The 10,215-nt window shown below is 54.8% G+C and overlaps 1 protein-coding gene across 2 annotated transcripts in view; it reads right to left on the reverse strand.

Annotated features, from left to right (window-relative positions):
* BCORL1 (BCL6 corepressor like 1) overlaps positions 1-9,794 on the reverse strand; it is a 30,430-nt gene extending 20,636 nt beyond the window's left edge. Inside the window, exons 1-2 of one of the 2 annotated variants that reach the window (XM_075008009.1) lie at positions 9,673-9,794; positions 1,540-1,674 (exon numbers count right to left, since the gene is read on the reverse strand). In XM_075008009.1, coding sequence (XP_074864110.1) covers positions 1,540-1,625 — 86 coding nt within the window. In that variant the 5' untranslated portion in view covers positions 1,626-1,674; positions 9,673-9,794. Of the gene's footprint in view, positions 1-1,539; positions 1,679-8,830; positions 8,947-9,672 lie in introns of those variants that run through there. The other variant, XM_075008008.1, reaches the window with a different exon arrangement.
* Between the last annotated feature and the right edge of the window lie 421 nt (positions 9,795-10,215).

Raw genomic sequence — 10,215 nt, forward strand, 5'->3', positions numbered from 1 at the left:
GCAAACTACACGGTGTCATACCACCGGGCAGGGGAGGGAGAGCGACGGAGGCAAAAGGGGCCAGAGTCGGCCTTGGCGACAGGTGTCGTCCTCAGCCCCCGAGCACATACAGCCGAGGCAGGGGCAGAACAAGCTGCTCCCACACAGCTTGTTGCCCGCGTTCCTCGGCCTTGCCTAGAAGCAGCTCCTTGGTACAGAGCTCAGGGTCCCTGGTCTCTTCGCCGCTGAGCTGAGACACGGCCAGGAAGGCAGCCGGCTGGGACAGAGATTTCAGTGATGTGAAACCCTGCCCAGAAAGGACATGGAAGGACTGATGCCCTCAAATAATCATCCCTGCTCACCTTACGTAAGGGCCAGCCAGGGGTAAAAACACCAAAGCAACCCAGTTATGGGCCGTGTGGTTTGTCTGTCTTCATCAGACTCTGCCCCCCAAAAGGCAGGCCAGGCTGCACCACGTATTGCTCATTTCAGTCCACATAAAATGACCGTCAGACCCTCTTCAAGCATTTGGCCCAGCACCTTGACACTAGGGAGGCCACAAGCTGGCCCGTTCTGAGAACTGCAGCATCAGGTGCCGGTACAGGGGCTTTGGAGGAGACTGCCAGGGCAGGGAAATGGAACGGGTCTGGACTGCCCCAAGGAGCTGGTCCTGACCAACTGTTAATCCCCCCTAATCTCTAGCCTACAGTGTTCCCGCAACTCATCTGTCTGATCCAGTGGTTCTTAACCTTTCCAGGCTACTGTACCCCTTGCCTTCAGGGCACTGATTTGTCTCATGGACCCCAAGTTTCACCTCATTTCACCTACTTGTTTGCAAAACTAGCCATAAAAACACTGAAGTGTCACATCATACTGTTCCCAAAAACCTGCTGACTCGCGTTTTGTCTGCATGAAATTTTAGTTTGTTCTGACTTCGCTAGCCCTTTTTATGCAGCCCATTGTAAAATCAGACAAGTTCCTAGTGTGGTTGATGCATCCCCTGGAAGACCTCTGCATACCCCTGGTTGAGAACCACTGTCTAACCAGCACTGCCAAGGCAAACGCACTCGTTCAGTTCCTTAGCCAGTACTGTCCGCGCAGCCATCTTTCCAGGTTTCAGCCTGTTATGCTCAAGGGTAGTCGGCTGAGAGCACAAATCTGACCAAGTCAAAGAGGAAAGGTACAGTGTGTAGCAAGAGTGCCAAGAACAGCCTTATCACTGGGGCAGCAAGACCGCAAGCAGCTCCACGCAACCGGCAGCCCTTGCCCAAAATGCAGAGAGGCTCCAGGATCATTCCCCTGAAAGCATCAGACCTTTTCTTTCCTCGCAGCACAGAACACCAGGGTCATAAAAGAGCTGACTGCCTAACGCATCTTTGTCCTATCCCTGTGCTCCTTAGAGGCTCAGCCCTGTAACAGACACTAGACTGCTCCGGTACTGGCTGCAACGAGAAACGCTAAACAGGATTCAGTAAGATCTCTGCCTCTTGCCTCTCCGCTTCTCTGACCCAAGCTCTCCACTTAAACTTTTTCCCTTACCAAGCCACCCACGCACCTCACCTCTCCTCGTTGAGGCCACACATGCAAATCCGCTCTGCACTGGTCCAGTTATGCACCCCGCTATAGAGAGGTGCTGTAGAGATCATGACAGCTGCTCACCACCAAGCAGGACCTGCTGGGGCTTACAGGGCCACTCTGCCTGCAAAGACAAAACCAAGAGTCAGAGGCTGCTCCCAGGATGCGGCATTCAACTCCATTCCTTGGAATTCTCCAGGAAAGTCACGTGTCCATGGTGCAGCGCAGAGAGGACTTCTACAAGCCAGAGCACTGAGAAAAGGAGCGCTAACCCACACAGCAGTGGGCAACACCTCCTCCTTACCTGGCAACTGCAGGTTCATCTCCCTGCAGCTGGGGTACATCATCTGAGCAGCTAAAGTCTGTTTGCAAAGACCCCTCAGGAGAGCAGTACAATTGGCCAGGCAAAATACACTCAGCTTACGCTCATGCTAGGATTTTTCACCAAACCCATTCAATCCGTAGTAGGACTTGGGCTCCCACAAAAGTGCACCATGCAGACACCTCCACATCCCCTAGCACTCTATTGTGCTCCTTCATCCTCCAAGGTCTCCCCCACACAGCAGGCCGAACGCAGCTTTAAGACGACAGATGCAAAACCACAGACTCATTCATTTTTTTGGTACATCTTTATCAGCCAGCACCAACCAGCTTAGGAGACAATTGTCTAGAGAGGAAGGCAACTGTTCGGGCGACCGAGTACTGAGGGTGCACCGGCACGGGAACCAATGCTGAGTACATGTGGGGCACCGCGTGACAAGCTCCACAGGATTGTCACAACTAGAACGTCACTTTACTGTTGTTAGGAAGTTGCAGGCATCCTTAGGGGTTACAGACAGAGCAGAGGAGAACAAGCCCTGGAGAGGTGAGGCAGGCACCTTGGCCATCTGAGATGGGCCCTTTTGGGAAAAGAGGTGCCTGCCATTACGGTAGTGTTGTCTCGTTAAACACAAGGCTGCTGCTTGAGTCCCATCACTGAGGAGAATGAATCGAGATGAACAGAAATAGAGCAATGAGGGAGAGGAAGATTTTGAAGTGCATGGTCAGATGGAGCAAGCTAAGGCTACATCTACACTAGCCCAGAAGATCGGCCAGCTCAGGGTTGACCTTTCCAGGGTTCAATTTCGTGCATCTAGTAGGGATGCGCGAAACTGCCCTCGCAGGGGTCACTGTCCACCCCCGTGATCCCTGCGAGATGCAATGAGTAAGGGAGGTCAATGGGAGAAACCCTCCAGTCGACCTTCCTCTGGTAAGGACAGCCACATAAGCCAAGCGCAGATACGTCGACTCTAGCTACGCAATTGCCTGAGCTAGAATTGTGTACCTGCAGTCAGCTTACTTTACCTACTGTAGACATCGCCTCAGTTAGGCTGGGCAGAAGAAATTAAGGAGGCAGTGACATTGTCAGACGAGTTCCTGTTTACTTGGCAGGACAAGGAGAAGTCTGTACGATCTATCCAAACTGGACCCAACTGCAGAGAGACAAGACGACAGAGTTTGAGACATTAGATAGAAAGTTAAAGAACTGAAAGGGTTCTCAGAACACACTGCCTGCTCACTCAGTGCCAGGTGAGGACACACCTGGTACACACAGGCACAGTCTAGCTCAGTGGGATGTTTCTGGGACTCCTTTGGGAAGGGACAAGGGCCAGCCACCGAAGCAGGAGAAACCAGAGAAATACCAGTGTGTTGGCAGCGGGGACAGAGTGAGCCACAGATGAGGGGAAAGTTTTCTGATGAGCAGTAAGAGACAGCAGAGAGGAGAAGCTACCAGGAGTCAGAAAACGAGGGGAGGGAGCAGCAGCTAAAATAAATACACCTGTACAGGGAAGAACTGTTAAGCAATGAAACAGGTCCCTGAGCTGAGCGGGAGAGACCCAAAAGCTGGGTTGTACCCAAACAGAACAAAAGGTGACCTAGTGCGGGAAGAGGAGGAGTCTTGCAATGGTTAGAGAACAATGCAAGAACCCAGAGGAAATAGGGGACCAAACCATCTGCTGGGAATTCACCATCCTGGGTTGAACTGAAAGAAGTGCAAGGGAAAGCGTAACTGTGCTGGTACAACGGTAGCATACATAGTTTAGGAGCACTCCAAGAGATTATTCTGTGGGAATGGGAGAGTCAGGCAAGCACCACTGTGCTAAACAGAATGGAAATTTGGGGAGAGACTGAACTAGGAAGCAACGATGGGGCAGAATCATTGTGGCTTGAAATTGAAGGTTGATAGCGAGGTTACACAAACAGCTACAACTAAGAGCACATTTTGGAGTACATAAGGAAGAAGAAGTCAATGATGAAACCAGCAGGGCCTCTAGCAGAGAGTCAGGAAGATGTAGTGACAGAACAGCCCTCGTTAAATGAATTCTCGATTTCTGTTATGCAAGGAGGATGCAAGACACGGGCCACAGACAGATACTTCCCAGCGAATGACAAAGTACTAGAGAAGGAAATCAGAATCCCAACAGAGAGAAGGGATCAAGATACTCAAGTGTAGAAGCAAAATAAAGTGCTTGACTCAGTTGGTTTCAAACCCAATTCCAGAGGAAGCAACGAAAGAATGAGAGGTCCCTCAAGAAGGTGGCATGGAAACCAGAGGAGCCAGGTGCAGAGACAATTCTACCTAAGAAACATAGGGCACAGCTACCATTCCCTTCGATACTACTGAGCTATTCTGGAATAACTCTGCGTAGAAATTACCTAACTTGGGTTTAAACCCCAGAAAAGACAAGACAGTTATATTTTTAACATGAGTTATCAGATTGAATTATTAGCTGTGGGATGTGGGGTTTCACTCACCTGTTAACTCTCACTAAACCTACAACTTGTCTTCGTTAAGACTGTCACTCAATTCAGTCAACCTGAATTGAGAACGCACTTTTTTTTTTTTTTTTACAGTGAAAACTAGCCCTGAGCGAATGCTCCCTTCTTCCAACCGTTTGCCTAGCAGAGGATGCATCTGCATTCAGGCTGGGTCCACCAACAGCTGTTGGTTATGGCATGATTTTCTGCCAAAACAGTTTATACTGGTATGCTCGGGGCTGTATGAGTCTAAGTTGCCTTCTACTAGCATAGTTTATTCCCATCCCCTTATGAAAATAAGCTGTGCCAGTATAAGCACCCACATTAGGGACCTGTTTTACTTTAATTATACTGCTCTAGTTTTTGCACATTTTACTGGTATACACATGTCCACGTATCAACAAGAGCTGAGAATTTTAGGGAATTCTCTGGCCACTGCTAGTGCACCAATGTAAAGCAGCTGCCAGCAGTTTATCAGTTTCATCCATCCCTGCTCAGAGCAAATATCAGACAGCAGGGTAGGAAAAACACTGACCGGCTACACTAGCTTTCCCACCATTGTGATCACCAGCGGAGCCACACTGGAATTTTCAGTGTAACACGGGACTGTCTCCACTGGGCAGACAGTGGTACAGGTGCACTAGTGCAATGACCAGGGCTGATGGTGAACAAAGTTAGCAAAGTGCAGGGCAAGGATCTTCTCTCCAGTACCAGCTTGGATCATTTCAATGCTAACATTATTTAACAGAAAACATTGAGAAACGCTCTCAGCTGGAGTTCAGGTACCTGAAAAAACATTGTAAACCCTGTCTGCCTGAAGTCCCTCCTTTTCTCCCTGTCATGGGCTCTCAGCCAGTTCTTTCTCTAAAGTGGGGCACCCTAGAGACCTGCCTTGACTGGAAGGAGACTGGGAATCATGAAGCTTGAAATTCTGTCCTTATATTACCCAGTTCATAGCAAGGATGGCTCAGGATGAGCACATGGCTAGGTTTTGCTTTTTTTAAGGTGTTCCACAACTCTTTTGGCCAGGTGGCACTGTAGAAATGCCAGGAAGGGTTGCACTTTGACCCTGGAAACACATGAGAGATTGTTATTTGCAATATCTAGACTCAGATTTGACCAAAATGTGGAATACCTTAAAAAGGGTTACAAAACCTAAGACCAATATGATATTTCTTTTATATGTTTAAATTCCAGAGGAAACGGCTGCATTGAACAAATCAACGATCATCTATATTGGATGCAACCCAGATGCTTCTCTTGAGAAGGGGAGTGGAAGTCACTATAAAAAAAAAGTTAAACTGACTTCACTAATTTTCAGTGAAACTTAAGAGAAATGCCAAAAGGAAACAAATTGGAGCAACAGTAATTAATAATCCCATTTACTTTAAAAAAAAGTCATTGTAATTATCTTTGATACCAGTTGTAACGCAGGTACAGAATTCTGTGTGTATACCACACGTGATCTTTGAGGTGACAGAGTGCCTTTGAAGTCCAGAATAAGCACAAATACAAAGAGCTTCCAGAAATGTCCTAACAGGGCTTCAGCTCTGCCCACACTTCATACAAACCATTTAAACAAAACTGTTTGCAACAGAAAGATGAAGATCCCCTCACAGAGGTCACATGTGGGTCTTAGATCTATCTGGAAAAAAGGTTTGAAAAATGTAGCGCCAAATGCAAACTTTATTATGCTACTTACCTTAAAGACTTCAGAAACTGTAGCAGTGATAAAGTCATAGCAATCTACAGCCAAATTCAGTCCTGGATAAGCCAGGTTAACTCTACCACAGTCTTCAGGAGTAACTGTTCGCGTTGCATTTGGCCTGCAGAGAAGATGATAATCCCAATCTAAACTTGGGTTTCCTACTCTGTTGCCTAGCGTGGTTATGACCGCTGGTTACAGCTGTGCTGAGCTTGTGTGTGTGCATGCATGTATCCATCTGCCTGTGCCTGTTTAAAGACACACTAACTCTGATTTAAGTCATTTCCAGTGACCTGCATAAAACACTGAAACATAAAATGAAAACAAAATTCATCCCTCTTTGAACTAAGAAAGTTTCCTGAAAATGTAGCAACGTTTAAAAAGCTAGAGGTAAAAGCTACAGGTAGTACCTCAGTAACCAATGAGAGCCTAACAAAAACTCCTGTCCCTCTGGAAGGCTAACCCCATCAGATTCTTAGGACGGTTAAAAGGAAGAGAGGGAGGGGGGGAAAAGAGAGCTATCAAAGGTGGAAATCTTTGCAAAATCTCTGACATCTGAAGAAAACCACACATTGCACACAGGCTTTTTAGTCTTTCTTGCCCATGACATATAGTATCCTGCAAAATGCTCACCCACCCCTAGTTCAGTTCTAATCCTCAAAGTCCTCCAGTAATTTACTCCTTGAAGGCCTTGTCCACACTAAACTCAAGTTTTCGAATGTTTCTCATAATTGCTCTCTGCAGAGACAGTCGACATGTTGGTCAAAAGTACTGGGAAAGACACTAAACCAGTGGCAGCAACAATGGGAAATATTAGAGCAAAACAGATAATGTGGCAGCAGCCTAAGGTTTCAAAGTTGCAGAGGGATCCACACAGGCCAATCCTTTTATCCATGCAGATCTCACAGACTTCAATGGGACTCCCATGGACGTAGAGCGTCCAAGTATGGATCTCCTTACAAGATCAGGACCTCAAAGACTATCCTAACACTTCCCATGTTGGTACAACCCTACAAGAGCCTATCCTGGAGGTCTCTCAAATCGGCTCCATCCACCATAAAAATCAAAGTTAAACGGACGAGTCCAAGTGTTCCAAAAGGCAGCTCTGCCCCTGAATTTGTTTATGTCTCAATATTCATCCGGAACGAAGCATACAGGAACAGGCCGTAACATCTGGGAGCACTTGCTAGCGACCCCTCACACCAAAATGTTATTAATCGCATCAGTCGCAAAGTGAAAGTGACGTTGAGTGGCAGTCTGGACTAGGACATTACAGTAGGAATCCAGACACCCTTATTCTGTTTCCAATCCGGCCACTGACCTGCTGTGTTACCTTGGACAAGTCCCTTTCCCTTCCTCTGCAAGCTTCCTGTTGACTTTTTTGTCCATGTAGTTTGCTTAGATTGTAAGATCTTTGGGGGCAGAAACAGTCTCTCAGGCCTGGACTACACTAAAACTTTTCCTGGCATAGTTATGTTGGCTGGTAGTGGGAAGGCTGGGGGGAATTCACACCTTGAACCAACACATCTATGCCAGTAAACACTCCAGCTGTAGATTGTGATACTAGTAAGAAGTTTGTTTACAAGTAGAGCTTATTGAGATGGGGGGAATGGCTACAATAATATCACCCAACTAACTCCAATGCCCACAACATCTTACTTTACATTTGTACAGTGCCTAGCACAATCCTAATTAGGATCCTTAAGGCACTACTGTAACACCCATCAGGACCTGCATTCAGTGTCAGTCCCCCTTGCCCAGGGCCCTCTTTTGGGGCCTTGTCTGGAACACTTTTCTGTTCTGATCTGCAGGCTCCCGGGTGAAGGGAAACTGTCCTTTCCACAGCTGGCTCCTAAATTACGTTGGGGGGAACGGAGGATACCTGGGCAATGCTGTCTGCTCTGCTCAGATGCCCGCTAACCCGTCTGTACTTCCTGGAGCACCTACCTCCGGAGAAGGAAGCCCTCAGAAAGTCGCAGCGATTGCTAGCAGGAGACCAAACTCTGCCAACTCAAGGCCACCGCAGCAAGACGCCAGGACGCCGAGGCAACACCTAACTGGCAAACATGGAGCTAGCTGCTGCCTGGGGTCCCTCTGAGCTCTGCCGGCCGACAGAGGCGGCCGGATCGGCAGGGGAGGCGGCCGGGCGCCCCCGGGCTGGAGAGGGGGCGGCGAGGGGCCCTGCCCGCCGCGAGCTCCCGGAGCCAGGCTGGCCAGCCCGCGGTGCACGGCGCGAGCGAGGGGCCAGCCCCGGGCGTGCGCTGCGGAGCCGGGGCGCGACGCGCACATGCACGGCCGAGCCGGGAGCCGGGAGCAGGGCGCGGAGGCTCCCGCCGCCCCGGGGCTCTGCCCGCGGCAGGTGATGGGGCGCCCCGCCAGGCAGCAGCGGCGGCTCCACGCGGAGCCCGTCCCAGGTACGTGCGGCGGCGGCAGCTCCCGCCGGGGTCCCTCGGTGCCCGGCGCCGCCGGCCCCGGCTCGCAGCGCCTCCGCTGTCACAGCCCCGCGCCCGCCCTCCCCGCGCCGTCCCGCTCCGGACGCGGCCCCCCCCCAGCGCCGCGCCCGCCCCCCCGCCCCCGCCCTCGAGGGGTCCCGGGGCTGGTCTCCATGGAGACCCGAGCGGGGCGGGGCGGGGCGGGTCCGGGGTCGGGCCGCCCGCTCCGTCCGTCCGTCCGGCTCCCGGCGGTGGGTGCGGGGCGAGCGGGCCCGGGGTGCCCGGGCAGCGGGGGCCGGGTGCCCGGAGCGGGCCGGCGGGGCCGGGGGGGGGCACGCACCTGTTCCCGAGGCGAGCGGGCCGCAGCGCTGCGGGCCGAGCCGGGCCCCTGCCCGAGGCGGCGGGTCGGACACTGGGCGCTGCGAGCGGGTTCGGCGGCGGAGACACTGGCAGCGGCAGCCGGAGTGTGAGGGCGAGAGCGAGCCGCCGCGGGGCCTGCCGGGAAGTGTAGTCCAGCCGCCCGCCGCCCCCGCGCCCACTCGGGCCGGGCCCTGCCCTGGGGACTACAAGTCCCAGGGTGCGCCGCGCCTAGCCCTACCCGCACGGCTGGGGGGGTCGGGTGTGCAGAGCCAGCCGAGTCCGGAGAGGGAGCGAGAGGGAGGGGGCTCCGCACCCAGCAGCGCAGCGCCGCGCAGCCGGGGGAGGGGGCTCCCCGCCCGGGGAGGGGCCGGGCCCGGCCGGGCCGGGCCTCGCCTCGCCTCCGAGCGCTGCGCCCCGGGGAGGGGCACCGCGCTCCACACCCCGAGGGGGGCGGCCGGGCGCCCCACGCCCGGGGCGGGCTCCACCCGGCGGGGCGGGCTGGGCTGGGCTGGGCTGGGCTGGACGGGCGCAGCCCCGGGGCGCCGCACGCCGGGCTCGGGGACCACGGCCGGGAGGGCTGACAGGAACTTCTCCCCGCCCGCGCTGCCCGGAGGCGGAGCCCGCGCCCCGGGAGGCCGGGCGGGCACGATCCCGGCTCCGGCTCCGGCCCGGGGGCGCAGGGCGAGGCGGCGGCCCCCGGGGCCAGTCGCCGCCCGCGCGCCAGTGTGGCGGGGATGCGCCCCCGAGCGGCCGGGCTGGCCCCGAGCGCCCCGCGCGGGGAGGGGCCGGGCCGGGCCGGGCCGCGCCGTGCGGACGGCTCACTTGCCTGGAGAGACGCGGGTCGGTGCCGCCTGACCCGCCGCGCTCGGCCCGGCGCTGCCTGTGCGGGGCGCAAGTGCCGCCGCCGCCGCGCCCCCGGCCCGGGCAGCGAGCTCCAGGCCGAGCCCAGGGCAACGCCCGGCCCTCCTCGGCACCCCGGGCAGCCCGGCCCCTGCGCCGCGCCACGCCAGCGCCGCCTCCCTCCCCCAGGGAAGCGGGGACCTCGGTCCCCCGCACCCAGGGCTCTGCTCCTCCCACCGCACGGCCCTGCTCCCGCTGCCTGCACGCCTGCCCCCGGGCTCTGCAGAGCTCTGCCCCTGCCCGTGCGGGGCCCTGGCTCCTCTGCTCTCCCAGCAGGGCTCTGCCCTCCGCCACCGCGGGGCCCTGTGCCCCTCCCGGCCACAGCTCTGCCCCCTCCGCCGTGGGGCCCTGCTCCCTCTGCCCCTCCCGGCCACATCTCTGCCCCCCTCCACCACGGGGCCCTGCTCCCTCTGCCCCTCCCGGCCACAGCTCTGCCCCCTCCGCCGCGGGGCCCTGCTCCCTGTG

This window comes from Carettochelys insculpta, chromosome 13, assembly GCF_033958435.1.
Source record: "Carettochelys insculpta isolate YL-2023 chromosome 13, ASM3395843v1, whole genome shotgun sequence".
Classification (NCBI taxonomy): Eukaryota; Metazoa; Chordata; order Testudines; family Carettochelyidae; genus Carettochelys; species Carettochelys insculpta.